Source organism: Pelodiscus sinensis, chromosome 2, assembly GCF_052426305.1.
Source record: "Pelodiscus sinensis isolate ZL-2025 chromosome 2, ASM5242630v1, whole genome shotgun sequence".
Taxonomy (NCBI): Eukaryota; Metazoa; Chordata; order Testudines; family Trionychidae; genus Pelodiscus; species Pelodiscus sinensis.
In genome coordinates, this window is record NC_143053.1 from 192739485 (window position 1) to 192757672 (window position 18188).

At 40.8% G+C, this 18188-nt stretch overlaps 1 protein-coding gene across 1 annotated transcript in view; it reads left to right on the plus strand.

Moving 5' to 3' along the window:
- Nucleotides 1–2557: 2557 nt before the first annotated feature.
- Nucleotides 2558–18188, plus strand: part of ZNF385D (zinc finger protein 385D) — a 518904-nt gene continuing 503273 nt past the window's right edge. Inside the window, exon 1 of the mRNA XM_089776010.1 lies at nucleotides 2558–2687. Within this exon, the coding sequence (XP_089632136.1) occupies nucleotides 2558–2687 (130 nt within the window). The remainder of the gene's footprint in view (nucleotides 2688–18188) is intronic.

Genomic DNA, 18188 nt, shown 5'->3' on the forward strand with positions numbered 1-18188 from the left:
AATAATTATGTATTCCATCAGAGTCCCCTTTGGAGGTAATGTTTGTGGGAAGAGAGAAAAGGATCTGAATCATAATTTAACATTGTTAATCCCCTTTTCTTTCTTGACCAAATTCTGTGATGTGTGAGACAGTAAACTCCAGGCAGTCCCCGAGTTACGCGGATCCGACTTATGTCGGATCCGCAGTTACGAACGGAGTTTGCTGCCTGTCTCCCTGGCCTGCTGGAGACCAGCAGACCAGGGAGATGGGAAACAAAGCCTCTGAGGACACCAGCAGCGGGACAGCCGCGGCGCGTCTGGGCTGTCCGCTGCCCGCGTGCTCCGCGGCTTTGCTCCCCATCTCCCTGGTCTGCTGGAGACCAACAGACCAGGGAGACGGGGAGCAAAGCAGAGCAAAGCCGTGGAGCATGCGGGCAGTGGACAGCCCATACACGCCGCGGCTGTCCCGCTGCCAGCGTGCTCCGCGGCTTTGCTCCCCGTCTCCCTGGTCTGCTGGTCTCCAGCAGACCAGGGAGACAGGGAGCAAAGCCATGGAGGACCCGTGCGGTGGGACCGTGGTACGTCTCGGTCCCCCGCCCGCATCTCCCTGGTCTGCTGGGGCGGGGGGGGGGGGGGCGGCAGCTAGTACGCCCCCCCCCCCCAGCAGTCCAGGCTTTTCTCCGGATGCCTGTGGTAGAGCAGCTGGGGCGCTGCAGGTAGGTCCCGCAGTGCCGCTCTGGGCACTACTGGACCAACCCGGCAGCACCCCAGCTGCTCTGTCCCAGGTGTCCTGGAATCAGCCGCTGATCAGTTTCAGCAGCAGCTGACTTGGGGACGCCTGGGGTTCTTAAGTTGAATCTGTATGTAAGTCGGAACTGGCGTCCAGATTCAGCCTGTTGAAACTGATCAGAGGCTGATTCCAGGAAGCCCGGGGCAAAGCAACTCTGCCTCGGGCTTCCTGTAGTCAGCCGCTGGTCAGTTTCAGCAGCGGCTGAATCTGGACACCAGTTCCGACTTACATACAGATTCAACTTAAGAACAAACCTACAGTCCCTATCTTGTACGTAACCCGGGGACTGCCTGTATAATATGATAACTGATACGGCACAATAAAGTTTTTTCTCTAATATTCCAGGACACACATTTCATTTCCTCACAGGAGAGTGACTTCTGCCACTCAGACTCCATGATTTGTTTGCTTTTCCCTCATTTTGCATTCTTCAGTTAAGGTCTTGCTGGTGAAGAAGGCTGTGCTCACAGTGGAGCTAATCCTTAAAATATCCTTTGTAAGAATTATAAATGAGCTAAACAAGTCATTGTGTGAAAGACTGAAATTTAGTGAGAGCTGTTGTCTCCAAAGTTTGTAACTTAGCCAATACAAGTAACAATAGGACATAACTGTGATTTACTGGCTTTTCTTACATGTCTAAATTAAACAACTAGAAAGCCATAGTGCCTTTACTAATTATGTGCTCACATTCTAACAAAACCAATTCGTTGTAATACACATTAACAGTTCAATGTACAGTGAATGGTAATGGGACATGAAAACATTCACTCCTCCTTTGCCATGCAAACTCAGCCCAGATTGTGTTATGTGAAAAAGTTGGTCTTTTCAGTCTAGTTCTATGTAGGCAACTACTCAGTGTTCTCACACTAAACCAGTGTTTCTCAATCAGTGGTATAAGTACCCTTAGGGGTACTTGAGAGAAGTCTGTGGGGTATGTCAACACAACTGAAATTTGGAGAAAACTGTATTTTTGTTTTAAGTTTTTCAGCATTTTATTATTTTTGTATTTTTTACACCCAAAAATTTCTTTGCCAGCCTGGCTATGATTTGGTTGCTTAAACAAATATGTTGCAACGATAGAAAAAAAAATGTGTGTGTCTGAAAACTGTAGGTACTGGGGGTACTTACAATTTTTTTAAGGGGGTACTTTATTAAAAAAAAAAGTTTGAGAAACACTGTACTAAACTATCCCTGCATTAGTCATGAATTGGCATCATTACTATCCATCATAGTTGCAAGGCCAAGGACTGAATGGTGTAGAAAATGGAGTCACTCCTATCATCCCTGAAGATATTTCCTCCAGGTCAGGGTACAGGCATACTGAATGGGACAAAGTGAAGGAGTTTTCATTGCTGCTCTGGCTGCTGATAGAGGCCAACCTGGAGGGATTCAGATTGAATTTTTGGATGTCATTAACAAGCAATGAATTTATTTTTAAAAAGTATCTAAATATACTTTTATATATATTAGACTTTCTTTTGCATCTAGGAATAAACTTGTACAGCTAAACAAGTTTCTCATATCAATGAATGTACATTGTTGGGTGGATGAGGTGAGATATTTTGGGTCTGTGTTTTCCTCCACAGTTTACTTATAAGTATAAATGTTTGCATCAAATGCATTTTTTTTCTTCTTGGAAGAAAATTGCAGATCAGCGTAAAAATCTTGAAATGGTAAAAGGGATCATTGCCCTGGCCTGTTTGTGAAATCTTACCACAGGAGAAATATCAGGAACTTGCTGAAGCAGCAGGAGAGCAGTAATGTGAAATGAGGTTCAGTCAATGAAGAATGATAAGTGTAGTGATCAATAATCAAGTGATTTGTGCAAAGCAGCTGATGGCAGTGAGTATATGCTGGTTCCAGATGTGTTCTGTAGGAGTGGTACTCATTGTGGTAGATAGCATTGCTATGCTGCAAGGTAAGTCATTCAAGTTGCCTTACCAAGTATCAATTGAAAATTGCATTATTAGGACTGTTTTCAGTAATTTTGACTGCGAGAATGAGGATTTCATCTAAATTAGGAAGTGGCATTTAGGGATGGAACAGTCTCTCATCTGTAAGGCTTGGGGGAAGGTCATTTTTGTTCAATTGTTTACTCTTAGGCTGAATGTATTTTTGATGGCTTTGCCTGCCTGCAGTATTTACTCTCTGTATGTCTCGGTAATGAACACACTGGGAAAGTGTAACAGAAATAACAAAGGAATGCCTATTAAAATAAGACAGACTTTGTATGAAGTTGTCTAAAATTTAGGATACTGCAGTTTTATTTGTTTGCTTGTTTTTCTGGTGCCTGCACTTTATCCTAATGACATTTTTTTACAAGGAAACATCATTCTTTAAAAAGAAACAAACCCACTCACAATACAAATGTTGAGCTTGGAAACATTAATTCAAGGATAGTTTATACATCTTCCCAGAGAACTAAAAATAGCTCATTTTCTCAGGTTTGATCAAGTCAATGGCAAACTGTTACAGACTTGTTTTGCAGAGTAATTAGCTCTTACTACTCATCTATCAGAACATTTGAATTGTTTTATCAAATCTATTTAAAATGCTATCCTCATGTGAAAAGGTTTTCAGAAGTTCTTACTCATGAAAATAATCCCAGTAAGTCAAAGGAATTCTAAAATGGAAGTATTTCACACACGGGAAAGGCAGTACATTTCATTTAAGCCAAGCAATATGAGATAAAATAGATTTTAAAATTGACAGTTTTCATAAACCATAGCAAAGAATTGCAGAGATTATAGTGACTATTTGGGAGTAGAACTACTGTAGGATTTTTAGATTAGACTTGAAAATGCAGGGCCTGATTTTTGCTCTGATTTATATCATTTTTAATGCCAATGAAACTCTATTGACTTCAGTGAACCTACTCCTGTTTCTCACTGGCATAAATGACCATAGATACTGGTTTGCAGTCTGAAGGGATAAAGTGTATTTAGACCTCCATTGTGTACTGTGATTAACTCCACAATGTGGAAAACAACAGTTATTATTGAAGGTTGTAAAACCTTTTCTGTTACAAACCCAATTCTTACACCTAACTTCTTCCAAAAAAAAGTATTTCATATTGAAGTTATTGTACTGTTTTATTTTCCAACTAAAGCCCTTTTTATGCTTAGTTTAATCAAAGTATTTCTGAATTATGGGTCTTTAAAAGATGAGAGAGATTACATTTTCTGTAAACTCTTCTAACCTTTATTTGTAAAACCATGTTTCAAAATCTGTTTGCTCTTCGAATTTCAATTTCATTTTATTCAATAGTCTTAAATGCCCTTTGCTGCAGAAGAATACTTTTGCTGCTAATTTGGGCGGTAATTTGCTATGGATTTGAAACAATCCAATCCTCCAAGAAGTCTCAGGGGATCTTATAAACTTTCTCTGTCTAACAGTGTATATAAGCTTGTCCAGCTGAATCAGCTTTGATGAAGTAATTTAAGAATTCTCCATAGGTCTGTCATGCATAAGTTCTTCTCAGAGGTTCTCAATAGAGTACTAGCACAGCTCTAGAGGATGAGTATACTCCATATACTTCATTTCAGCTCTAACTTCATGGATTTAGTCTGAACATTTAGTCTGCTGCTGTAAGGACCTCTCAGGAAGTGGAGGAAAACACAAATTCTGTTTCAATGTGTCTATAAAAGTAATATTCTTTCCTGTGATTTGAAATTAGTGTTAGGTTAAATTAGAAATAACACTTTGAATTTTCTTTTGTAAAGACAGTGGGGTTCAGGGCCTGATAGAGACAGATGGGAAGGAAGTAGGACAATGTGTTCCGCATGGCTTTATCATAAATTCTAAAGTAGAATTTATCAATTGGAAAATGGCAACCATGACAGAGAAGGGATTTTAAAGAGAAAAAAGTAGTAACAACAGATGGAATCATGAAGAAAGATAATGGCCTGCGGTAGCTCAACATGGTAAAAATTGGAACCAATTTTTTTAATATCTTAAATACAAGCCAAAATATTCCTCCTAATTTCTAAAACATATATTCTATTTTCTAGCAACAATATGGCAGTATTTTTAGCATGAATTTTAGCAGACTGTCAGCAAGCTCCATTAATTTCCCAGGTGTGGGCAGACATTGCTGAATCTCTTGTAAAATCATTCATTGTACTTGGAGTTTTATGCAGTGACTGGCTTTTTTGTTCGTTTGTTTTTAACAAAGCAAACAGAAATGCAAACCCATGTATTAGAGGGCAGCATTGGCTTTAGGTGTCTGATGTCTATCAATGCATTTTCCTCTTTTTTTTGTTATTGATTTTTATGCATGCAAACCAACATGTGTTCAATTTCTGAGTGCACATAGAAAAGACCCAATCCTGTTGCCCTCTAAGAAGGCAAAACTTGTAGGTTGATGAAGAATTGTTTTCTAAGGTCAGCCAGATTTGACCTGATAATTTTTCCATCATGTTTTGGTAGATCTGGAGCTCAACTACATTAGATCTAGTTAGGAAGCCTAGTTTGGTTAGGATTCTTTATCATGCTATGGTGGACAATATTAGTAGGGAGTAGATCTCCTCATTGCAGTAGAACTCAGCAAATTTTAGTGTAACCAATTTTACATTTTCTCTTGTAGAAATACTGATACGATCTGGCTTCTGCAAAGTCATTCTGATGCATTACTGCTGTTTAACTATGATCAAAATCTGAAACTTTATCTGAGGAAATGAGTGCATTAGGTTCTTCATAGTGTTATATTAGAATATGATATGCTAGCACACACATTCAATAGTCAAACCGAAGTGAAAATCCTTGGAGAAAGGCATTGGAATTAACAGAGAAATATTAAGAACTCCAGGTTTCATACACAGTGTCATCAGATGTTTGGCTCGGTGCTTTTCTTCTGTATGCTGTCCCAGCTCTGCACAGGTAGTGGGCATAGTAGACCTTGAGCGAGCCACCCAGTGACCACAAGACCTGTTAAGTTCTGATGGTCCCCGGCTAGGTTTATTGTCGATGAAGCAGCATCCCAGCTCCCTGGATCAGTGTCTACAGCTACATTAGCACATGCATGCCTGTGACAATATAGACACAGCTCAGTGAATAGTGGGACTTTCCATTGACTCCTAAGCTGACCAGATACATTCCCTGGGAGACTCCATTTTAACTGTTGATAGAAACAGGTTGGCTGTGTCTAGACTGGCAAGTTTTTCCGGAAAATCAGCCGCTTTTCCAGAAAAACTTGCCAGCTGTCAACACTGTCCGCTTGAATTTCCGGAAAAACACTGACAATCTCATGTAAGATCGTCAGTGCTTTTCCGGAAATACTATGCTGCTCCCGTTTGGGCAAAAGTCTTTTTCCGAAAGACTTTTGCGCAAAAGGGCCAGTGTAGACAGCACAGTACTGTTTTCCGCAAAAAAGCCCCGATCGCGAAAATGGCGATCGGGGCTTTTTTTGCGGAAAAGCGCGTCTAGATTGACCATGGATGCTTTTCCGCAAAAAGTGCTTTTGCGGAAAAGCATCCTGCCAATCTAGATGCGCTTTTCTGAAAATGCTTTTAACGGAAAACTTTTCCATTAAAAGCATTTTCGGAAAATCATGCCAGTGTAAACGTAGCCATTATGTATAGTCCCTCTGACAGTGATTGTTACTGCCCCCCCCCCCCACACCAATTACCATGTACTTGTTGGTTTGATCAAATCCTTTCTATCCAGTATACTGTCATGCTGATCTTACCTTTGAGAGGTCAGCATGTTCCCATTATATACCGTAATTTAGCAAATATACCCTGCACCTGAATATACCCTGAATCCAAATATAACCCACGGTTTTTTCTATTTGAGTAAAAAATAATCTTGTATACCCTGCACAAAAATATAACCCATGGGGTATACAAGACTTTTCTGTGCTGGGGGTATATTTGCTGGGGTTATATTTACAGTGCGAGGGGGTAGGGAGGGATTAGCCACTCACCGCCCCAGGTTCCAGCGCTGCCGCCAGACTCCAGGTGGGGAAGCGCTCATCCCACAGGTTCCTGCCCAGCTGCAGGAAGGGGAAGGGGAACAGGACCCACCAGCGTCTGGGCGGGGGAGTGCTCACTGCCTGGTTCCTGTGCAGCCGCAGGAAGGGACAGTGAGATGAGCGATCCCCCGCCCAGAGGCTGGCAGCTGGTGGCTAGTGGCTGTGCAGCCACAAGAAGAGGCGATGACAGGCTCACCACCTGGTGAGTAAAAATGTGTATACCCCACACCCGAGTATACCCCACGGGGGGCGAGGGGAGGTGCGGGGTTTGTAAAAACAAGGGTATGTGTATGTTGTGTGGTTTGCACTATATTTGGTATTGGGCTAGTTTGGTACCGTCCTTCTGGAATTTGTTTGTGTCAGTGTCCTGTGCCTAGCACGTCTTAGGAATATGTATTTTTGCAATACTGTCCATGTTCTTGCCTGGCTCTGTGAGTGAATATGCAGGCAGAGCCTGACTCCTGCTTATAGCCTGATCCTTGCTAACTTTACTTTTTATTAGCAAAACATTGACCACTTATAGTCCAGGCCTCAGGCCTCTGATACAAGAATTTTTATGACTCAGGCTATGTCTAGACTGCAGGCTTCTTTCGGAAGAAGCTTTTCTGGAAGAGATCTTTCAAAAAAACTTCTTCCAAAAGAAAGCGTCTACACAGCAAAAGCGCATCGAAATAGCCACACTGAATGGATGCTATCTTTTGAAAAAGCAGATCGCTATCTCGAATTTAAGCTGTGATTACTATGAACAGAGTGGCCACCAGGGTACCTGTGCTTTTTCCTCTTCCCTCTTCTTTCAAAAGAACTCCCTTTTCCCCATCCGCACACACCTTTTTTCCGAAAGAGCTCTTTCACAAAAGGCTTCTTCCTCATAGAAAGAAGTTTACCAATGTCAGAAAAACCCCTCCGTTCTTTCAATTTTTTTTCAAAAGAATGCAATTGCAGTGAAGGGTTTTTTTTGGAAAAATGGCCGTTTTGCCGAAAAAACCTCTGCAGTGTAGACATACCCTCGGTCTTTCTTCCTATTACATGCAGTTTTATTGGATTCACTTCTTACCATTATGGATATATACAAGTGAGTTTTCAGTGTCCAAGTCAAATATATGTAGCTGTGGTAACTTGTGCTACAACTATACTGGTCAATTCAGGTTTGCCTGTAGAGCTATATTGAATTCTGCCTATTCATCTATGATCCATCAGATGCAATATGCTTTCTCAGTAATTAGATTTGTCTGACGTATTTCTGTTGAATATGCTTTTTATAAATGCATGACATCAAGCTACTGTGGTGATATGCATATTAGAAATGCCATACCAATAGAAAGATATTGTCAAATTCTTCCCTCTGTTACTCACGTGCAACCCTATTGATTTCACGGTCTATTGTGATTAGGGTTGCCAGGCATCTGGTTTTCAACCAGAACAACTAGTTCTGATGGCTCTGCTCAGCACCACTGAGCAGACTGTTAAAAGTCCAGTAAGCAGCACAGCGAGGGTCCAAGACTAAGCCAGGCTCCCTACCTGCCCTGGCTCCGTGTAGCTCCTGGAAGCAGTGGCTGAGCACTCTGCCCCCTGAATGCCTCCTCCATAGCTTCTATTGGCTGGGACTGCCACCAATGGCAGCTGTGGGAATGGCACCAGCAAGCACAAGGGCAGCATGTGGATCCTGCCTGTGCTTTGGGGCTGCAGGGACCTGGAGGCTGCATCATGAGAGCCACAATAAGTACCACAGGGACCATGCCTCAACCCATTACCCCCATCTAGAATCCCCTCCTTCATTCCAAATGCCCCATTACAGAGCTCACACCTCAGTGGAGCCCTCATCACCGCCACCTTCTCACCCAATCCACTACCCCAACCTGGAGCCCTCTTTTGGACTCTGAATCCCTCATTTCTGGTCCACCCTGGAGCACTCACCCCTCTCCTGAATCCTAACTCTGTGCATCTGGGTGGGCAAGAGCAAGCAATGAGGAATGGAGTGAGGGAGGGAGGGGCCTCAGAGAAGGGTGAGGTGGGAGTATTCCCTTTTTTTGTGTGTTTTAGAAAGTTAGCAACCCTACATGTGATTGCAGTGAAATACATGAAGTTGCCTCTGTAGTGAACTCTTCCTAGATTAGCATGGATTAAGGGTTAACATTAGGAGGACGTTGAACAGGATTATGGCCCAAATCCCTAATTTTAAAAAAATTACATCATTAAATATCTGGTACATACTAACAAAATCATCTGTTAATCTTTATTAACATAATAAACTTTTACCTTTATACATTATATTGTTCTGAATGTGACCTGCTCACCAATAAATTGAACTGCAAATGATCCAGTGAGAATAGTGAAGTAATAAAAACAATACCCTTGTTAAATCAGCTTTATCTGAGCAATTTATAACTCATGAAAACAAATGCTTGTGTTTAAAAAATAATTAGAATAAATATGTGCCTAAATTCTGTAGCTTTTTAGTAATATTGAGAGTTGCAGAACTGATTTTAAAGTGAGAGTTATAAAGGAGAAAAATTAGCCTTGTGCTTTATGAAGAAGATCAAAAAAGTTTTTGTAAATAACAAAAAATTAAGGAAGTGGAAGATCCTTGTAGATTTATGTTTTTTTACAGCTGAAGTGGTTTCAAAATTCCCAATCCTTCATTTAAAATGTGAGAGCTCATAACAAAAACCAACTCCGGGAGCCCCAGAAATCCTTTAGCACTGAGAAAATAACCACTTCTGTTATAGCTAATGTGTAAAGAACAGCAATTAACAATAAAGCCACATTTCAGGCTTACTTTATAAATAAAAAATAAGTTCCCAAGTTCAAATCTTTAAAAATCTTTTCCATATCACCTTTCTACCACTTCCCCAACTGATAGAAATGTAGCTGTGTTAGTCTGGTGTAGCCGAAACAAAAAATAGGACTATGTAGCACTTTAAAGACTAACAAGATGGTTTATTAGGTGATGAGCTTTTGTGGGCCAGACCCACTTCCTCAGATCAAATAGTGGAAGAAAATTGTCACAACCATATATACCAAAGGATACAATTAAAAAGAAGAAAAAAAAGTGAACACTTATGAAAAGGACAAATCAAATTTCAGAACAGAAGGGGGATGGGGAGGAGGGAAGGTAAATGTCTCCTATAGACAACCACCTAACCTCAAGATAATTCTTACCAACAACCACAGGACATACCACACTAATACCAACCCTGGAATCTTCCCTTGCAACAAACCTCGTTGCCAGCTTTGTCCACATATTCACTCTGCTGATACCATTATTGGACCTAACCAAGTGAGTTATAAGATCAAGAACACATATTCCTGCTCAGCCAGAAATATAATTTATGCTATCATGTGCCGAAAGTGTCCGTCTGCTATGTACATTGGACAAACGTCTCAGACACTTCGCCAAAGAATCAATGCCCACAAAACAGATATTAGACAGGATCACAAAGAAAAAACAGTTTCTTGCCATTTCAACCAGAAAGGACATTGTCTCAATGACTTGATTACCTGAATCCTGCTTCAAAGGCCTTTTAAGACTACACTTGAAAGAGAATCCTCTGAACTGACATTCATGCTTAAATTCGACACTTTACACCTAAGTTTAAACAAAGACATTAATTATCTTACCCATTACAAAGATAGCTTCCCCAATTATCACCTCTAATATCATTAGCTCACAGACATTTGCCTTCCCTCCTCTCCATCCCCCTTCTGTTCTGAAATTTGATTGGTCCTTTTCATATGTGTTCACTTTTTTTTTCTTTTTAATTGTATCCTTTGGTATATATGGTTGTGACAATTTTCTTCCACTATTTGATCTGAGGAAGTGGGTCTGGCCCATGAAAGCTCATCACCTAATAAACCATCTTGTTAGTCTTTAAAGTGCTACATAGTCCTGTTTCCCTAACTGAGTCTATGTTCAACATATTATCAGTTAATTTAACCAGATGCAGTTTCTAATTATTATAATTCCTAGGCATAAGAACGCTTACTAGAGATGAAATTTCTGTCTCAAACCCAGATTTCTTTATTTTGATATTTTTTAAACATGCATATAAGTGAACTTTTCTTCTTAACCTGAATTCCCTTAAGGAGTTTCTTTGCGTAGGTTTTGTTTTATGAACATGTTGTTGAAATGACAGCATGCTAAGCCACAAAGGAGGGAAAAAGTGATATGTTCTAAAATTAAAATAGTGCCTCCCATCAGCCAAGTAAATATCAGCATTGACAAGTTCCGAGTAGTTTCATTCTTTCCTCCTCAGCAGAATGACAGTGATTGTAATGCAGCAATTCAGGGGTCAGAGTTCAATAACATGAAAGTTGGCAGTGAATGACGGGATCATTAGGATGCAACAATGATGCAGAGAACATTTCCCTCCCTCGTTTTAGGGAAAAAATGATTTGCCTGGTGTGGTAGCACTTTATAGACTAACAAAACATATAGATGGTATCATGAGCTTTTGTGGGCCCCACCCACTTCTTCATATGACCAGTTATGAGTAGGGGATATGAAAACTCAAAATAAATAGGAGAGGGGGAAGAAAAAGAAAAAAAAAGAAAAAAAGGAAGGGAGGTATGAGACAGGGCATCATTAAGTATCCAGAGAATGAGTACTTGAACCTAAGCAGATCAAAGTCAATAGATAGATTGCTAAGACAGGAAGGAAACCACTCACAGAGCTGTTAGCACCTTCAGTGGTTAAGAAGTAGGTAGTGTCCTAGCCAACCCTACTTCATAACCACTGAAGGTGCTAACAGTTCTGTGAGTGGTATCCTTCCTGAATTAGCATCTATCTATTTACTTTGATCTGCTTTGGTTCAAGTATCCATTCTCCAGATACTTAATGCTGCCCTGTCTCACCCCCCCCCCCTTCCTTTTTCCTTTTTTCCTTTTTTTCTTTTTCTCCTCCCTTTCCTTCCCCTTTCCTATTTATTTTGAGTTTTCATATCCCCTACTCATAACTCTGGTCATCTGAAGAAGTGGGCTGTGCCCACGAAAACTCATGATACCATCTACATGTTTTGTTAGTCTATAAAGTGCTACCAGACCATTTGCTTGCTGTTTTTTCCTGAATATAGATTTTGTGATGATTTTGGTGGAAAACAGGAGATCTTTCCTAAAAAATCAAAAGGAGCCTCCAGAGTAGAGCTGTGAAACCAAGTGATGTGTTAAGTTCTCTGACTGAAGAAAAAATACAATAGAACATTTACAATAATTAAGTTATAATAATTTCAGCATGCCAAAATTATAAACAAATCCTTAGTTTTGGGTTGAATGAAACCTTTTTTTGTTTGACCTGAAACAATACATTTCATTATGCTTTTGAGTTTCTTTTTAACATTTTTAAAATTAAATTGAAATAAACTTAGAAACGAAAAGTTGTTTCAAACTGAAAAGATTTTTTTTTTCATTTTGATTTTTCTGGAAATTTGGTTTTCAACTGTTGAAACAAATAGGTGAGTTTACCATGGGTTTGTGAAGTATTTTGGTCAGCCAAAATCTGCATTTTGAGATGAACAAAAGATTTTCCCCAAGAGTTCACCCAACTGTAGTCCAGAGCCTTCCAAAACCATTGTGTGAATCAACAGATGCGTTTTGCCATATTTTAATCAGAGTATTTAGAAATTGATATCTAACTGGGAGAGAAGAGATTCTGACAATATCAATGTTAAAATAAGGTGCTATCTGTTCATTATTATAGTATTCACACATTATATTAAAATATTTGGTAGCAATGAACCTTCCCCAGGCTCCTAATCTATTTTCTTTTTGGTTTCATCTGAACTATTTTCTTTTAAAAAAAAATTCCTTCCAATGCCCATTTACTTAATATTCTTGGTTCTCTTCCCCCAAAGTGATTAAATCAAATCTCCTCTTAGTAGCTGAAAAATCTGTGCTCTCTTATCTCGCTCTTCATGTTTGTAGGATCTGCTACTCAGACATTGCTCACTACACACTGCAGAAATATTACAAGGTCTTCGGGGCTACGTCTACACTGCAGACTTCTTGAGCAAGAACTTTTTGCAGAAGAGATCTTTCGTAAAAAGTTCTTGCATAAGAGCGCCTCCACACTGCCACATGCTTTTGCTCAAGAGAGTGTCCACACTGCCATAGATGCTCTTGTGCAAGAAATCTTTGATAGCCATTCATAGAATGGCCATCAGAGCACCTGTGCTTTTTCCAATAGGGATTTCTTGTACCAGAATCCCTTGTTGACAACCACACATGTTTGTCAGCCGACGGTCAGGGCAGTGTGTATGTGCTATACACCCGAGACTTTAACTGCTGAGACCGGGGTCCCTTGCAGCAGGCAACCTGGAGGAGGTTGACGGGTGCCCAATAAGTGTACAGGGAGAGCTTATAACACCTAAGATTTCAGCTGCTAGAATTCGTAATTCCTTCACAGCGGGCAGCCTTGGGGAAAGACTGAAAGATGCCCCAGTGGATTCTGCCACCTGGGTGTGACACAAATCCAAATGCCCAAGATCTTCCTATACTGTGTGTGTACTATACACCCGAGACTTTAACTGCTGAGACCGGGGTCCCTTGCAGCAGGCAACCTGGAGGAGGTTGACGAGTGCCCAATAAGTGTACAGGGAGAGCTTATTATACTTCAGATTTTAGCTGCTAGAATCTGTGATTCCTTCGCAGCGGGCAGCCTGGGGGAGGCTGAGAAGTGCCCCAGTGGATTCTGCCACCTGGGTGTAACAAAAATCCAAACGCCCAAGCTCTCCCTATATCTGTCCCTTAAGACCGGCTGAAGTTCTTTTAAATTGTGCCTGGTTCTGTTACAGCAACTGAAGGAGTCAGGTTAAAGCTTAAACAGTTACAGGTTTACTGAGGAAGCTTATAAATCATATGGTTGCAATGGCTATTGTTCTATTTCTTAACTGTTGTCAAGTATATATATATAGATAGATAGATAGATCTTTAAAAAATGGTTACAAATGAAAATAAAGATAGGAAATAGAAAATAATGGTACCAAATGACAGCTTAATCTTTAAAGAGCTCTATGCATGCACTAAAACAAAAGGACACATACAGGTACAATTTTTACCCCCTTCTGCATCGCTCGGTCCCAGCGTGTCAGGCCAGGATCGGTCCCTCAATTCCTCGGAAAGACGAAAATACGAGGTGGGCGTCCCCGTGGAACCTCGGGAGGTCAAAACACCTAACCCGACCAGCAGGTAGAGGGTAGTTTGACACTCAAAAGTGAGTGCGCTGCTGTACCCACTTTTATACCCATTGAGTCACGTATTTCTCTTTCTTATCTTTGATTCCAAATGGTGCTGGTCTGTCTTTTGTGAGACCAGTTCTTACAAGGCAGTTGTGAACTTAATTTACACTTGTAAGAGAGAGTTGAGAGGATTAAATTGGAAGTACTGGGCATTCTTTTTCTCAGTGGGAAATTCCTCTCCCAGGGACTGTGTGTGTTCGAATCAACATGGGTGCCAGCTGGGCACTTCTTGCAGCCTCAAGCTCAGTTAATTGCCTTAATCGTTACTCAGAGTAAGGGAACACTCGCATATCCTGATCTCGCATCAAAGCAGACCAAAGCTTAATGGCTATGCTGATTTTCTTATTGTTCCTTCTCTGTCCTGTATACAGACATCTCAGAGGGCAAGCAAGATTGTTTGAGATGGGGGGAGGGCTGTCTGGTTACAATGTCTTTTTGCGCAAGAGCTCTTGCATAAAAAGGCTTATTCCTTGTAGAAAGAGGAATAATTCTTGTGCAAAAAGCCCTATCCTCTGATGATCTACTGTACTTTTTCTTGTGCAAAAATGCACTTGTAGTTAGGGTTGCCACGTGTCTGGTGTTCACCCGGACAGTCTGATATTTCCACCTCCTATCCAGTAAAAAAATTCAGAAAATACCGGACACCTAGGATGTCTGGTATTTTCTGATTTTTTTTCCCCCAAGAGGTGAAAATTCTGGGCACCTGGCAACCCTACAAACACTCAGTGTCCGGCCTCCCCCCCACCGAGTCCCTCGTGGCCCCCAACACTCCCAACTCCTGACCCCAGACCTCTTGCTAACCTGGTTCCTCAAGGCTGCTAGCACTAAATGGCTGATGGCAAAAAGACCAAGGGGAAGCAATGACTCCCCTGGGTCTTAGTGATCAACCGCTCCTCTGTTCCTATCCCTGCACTCACTCTTAAAGGGAACATGTTGTAATGCTGTTTTATTTTAAATTTTTTTTGCTCAACAACTTTGGTCTCTCACCCCCCCCCCCCCCCCCCCGCTTTTTTTCTTGAACAGAATTTTTTCCCGGTGTTTTTTTCTTTTTTTGGGGGGGGGGGGGGGAAGGTGTTCAGTATTTTTGTTTCAATCATCTGGCAACCCTACTTGTGTGGATGCTCCATGTGCAAAAACTCTACAGTGTAGATGTAGCCTGGGTGTGGACAAGAGTGGTAGCAGCTGGATTTGCTCCATAAAGGAGGAGATCGAGAATATACTATCAATAAAGATATACAGGAAGTCAGAATGGCCTGCATTGTTGGATCTCTTGCTCCCAAGCCATTGCCAACTCAAAGCAGTGCCTCCAGGAACTCCCAAGCCAGCAGCTGTTTTCACCATTTCCAGGCATGGGAGGTCAGAGCTTCCCTCTCCCCTCCCCCTGAAAAACCCCTGCCTGTCTGTAACTTCATTGACGTGTAAAAATTGCCTATTGGACTGATGTGTGCCCTTTGTAGCCTGACTGGAAATGGGTGTGTGGGTGGTGGGAAGGGGAAGGCAGGGACAGCTTTGGGACAGGTTCCTGTCCTGTAAAATTTTTCATTATTTTGAGAAAAATCTCCTTCTACTTTCAGACAAAACTAAGGCCTTTAAACTATTTCCAACAAAAACCTGACTGAAAGCTAGACCTCAGAATAGTCAATAGGTTCAGTGATTATGATACTCAGCTGCCATGCAGCAGATATGGGAATCAGGCTTAAGTTCTTGTTTTGCCTGATTTTAAAGTAGCGACTTGAACCTAAGCCTCTCACATCTCAGGAGAGTGCCCTAACCATTGAGTTAACAGAGACTTTCCCGCTCCCCCAAATTAAAAGTCACTATCCTAGGGATGAAAATGATACTACAGACACATCTGACCTTCTCTGCATGGGAATGGCAAGATGTTGTGCTAGGGATCCTCTTTGTGTATGGATCACAGAGGCAGAGGGTGGTTGGGTCCAGCTGTTTAGTCTTTTTATCTTCTGTAGGGGTTATGTTGGAATAGGACAGAATTTAAACCCAGTCAGGACTTTGAAGTTTGGATTTCTGACTGTATAGAGCTTAGTCACCACAGCAGTGCTTCTCAGATTTTAAAAGTTGATGCTTGCAAATTAATTACTTGGTCTTAAATAGTTCCAAACCACCCAAAGTGTTTCATTATGTTAACACAGGCTAGAGAAACAGATATGTATTACTATCTAATTGAATAACATATGGTGTTGATTAGTGCCTACTTCTTTTTATAGAACTCAATTAAAGACATGACTGCAGTGTATTTTAAGACTATGAGATGGCTGGGTTGAGGTTGCTTCTGGCATGTAGGAACTACTGAACCGAAGAATGATTAACTTTTTCTTTTAGTTTAGCTATAAGATCCTTACAGAATTCATGGTGTGCAGTGTTGTGACTGGGAAATAGAATAGAGTCTGTTCATATGCTGCAATATTAAAACATAGTTTTGAAAGATTTAAGTGCTTTCCAGGCCCCTCCATCCCAAAAAAGCCTCAGGTTTTTCTGCAGCATTGCAGGAAGTGTACCCATATCCAGTGAACCTATACCAGCTCTTGGGAGTTGGTAGAAATCTGTTCTTCTAGATAGTAAGTTTATAGTGAGGCCATTCTGGGGTGAATTCTCAAGATGCTGACTTTAAAATGATGGGTAAAAAATAAAACTTTCAAGGAAAACTGCACCTTGGGCAAAAACTGTGTCAATTCCTAGTAACTAAGAGATTCTTGTTCTCTTAGAAATAGCAAAAGCATCTGGAACTGCTGAGCTGGAATTTATGTGTCAACTTGGCAGCATGAGAATGGGTCTAAATAGGGACTGAGAATGGCTTAACAAAAGGGGAAAAGTAATTTTTCCCTTTAGGTATTCTCACCTTATTACCAACTATTGGAAGTGGGCCACATCCACCTGACTAAATTAGCCTCAATAGCACGGAAGTAACACTCCCATCTCTGTATAAATCCCATCCAAACTGAAAATTCTACATCATGCATCTGACAAAGGGAGCTGTAGGCCCATGAAATTTGTTAGTCACAGAACTCCTCATTGTTTTTGATGAAATAGACAAACACATCTACTTCTCTGGAACCAAATATACCCATTATATGATGAATGAGTGTGACAGAACAAACCCTGTAACAGTCTCCAGGTTCCTCGGATAGATGAAAAATTGACCAACACTAACCTCTGTAACCTCCCAGAAAGCACAAAATAGAACCACTCATGCTACTCCAGCTATCCTGGAGGGTCAATAACTGGGTCAGCAACAATCTAAAAAATCGATGTAGGCACGTGGCAAAAGGGAGCTATGAGTATTTTTTTAATAAATATCATATGCACTTCAGTGTACTTGTTTGATATCCTACCTGACTACATACGATTAAATCAAAGGAGGCTGGTAAGGAGAAGAAAACAGCAAATGAAACAATATCAGAGATAAGGCCATTTCAGGAAACAATGTAGGGAGATGTTAATTAGGGATTGTCTCTGCCTGGTTCCAGCCAGTCAGGCATAATTTACCCATCCCAGGTCTGAGCCTAGGATCAAAGAGGATAATAGTATTTTAGAAGTGTTGCTCTAGAGTTCGAGGGTACCACTGGGATTGAGAGAGCTGTCATCAGTTGCCTGTGGGGAGAGGCTGATGCTAAGAGAGACACTGAGAAAGTGGGTGAGAATACATCAGGGTATCTGTTTCTTTCAGCCCAGAGATGGAAGCACTGTAATGGGGTTGAATGGAATTTATTAAAATGTACAAGATTAAAGTTAATTTAAAAGTATGCATATAGGTGTTTATTTTTATAACATGTCATTAATTGTTATGCACCTTTGGGTGAACATATCAATAATGCTGTATAGCAGTGTTTCTCAACCTTTTTTTTATAAAGTGCCCCTTTAAAAAATTATAAGTACCCCCCTTTTCAAAAAAAAGTACACAGTACCTACAGTTTTCAGACACACATTTTTTCTACCATTGCAACACATTTGTTTAAACAACTTAATCGTAGCAGGGCAGGCAATGAAATTTTTGGGTGTAAAAAGTACAAAAATAATAAAGCACCGTAAAACTTAAAACAAAAATTCAGTTTCCTCCAAATTTCAGTTGCGTTGATGTACCCCCCAGACTTCTTTCAAATACCCCTTAGGGTATTTGTACCACTGGTTGACAGTCAGTTTGGTTTTGAGTTACTTTAATCAACTACTGTCAGAGATCCTCAGAATAAATGGTTTACAGTTG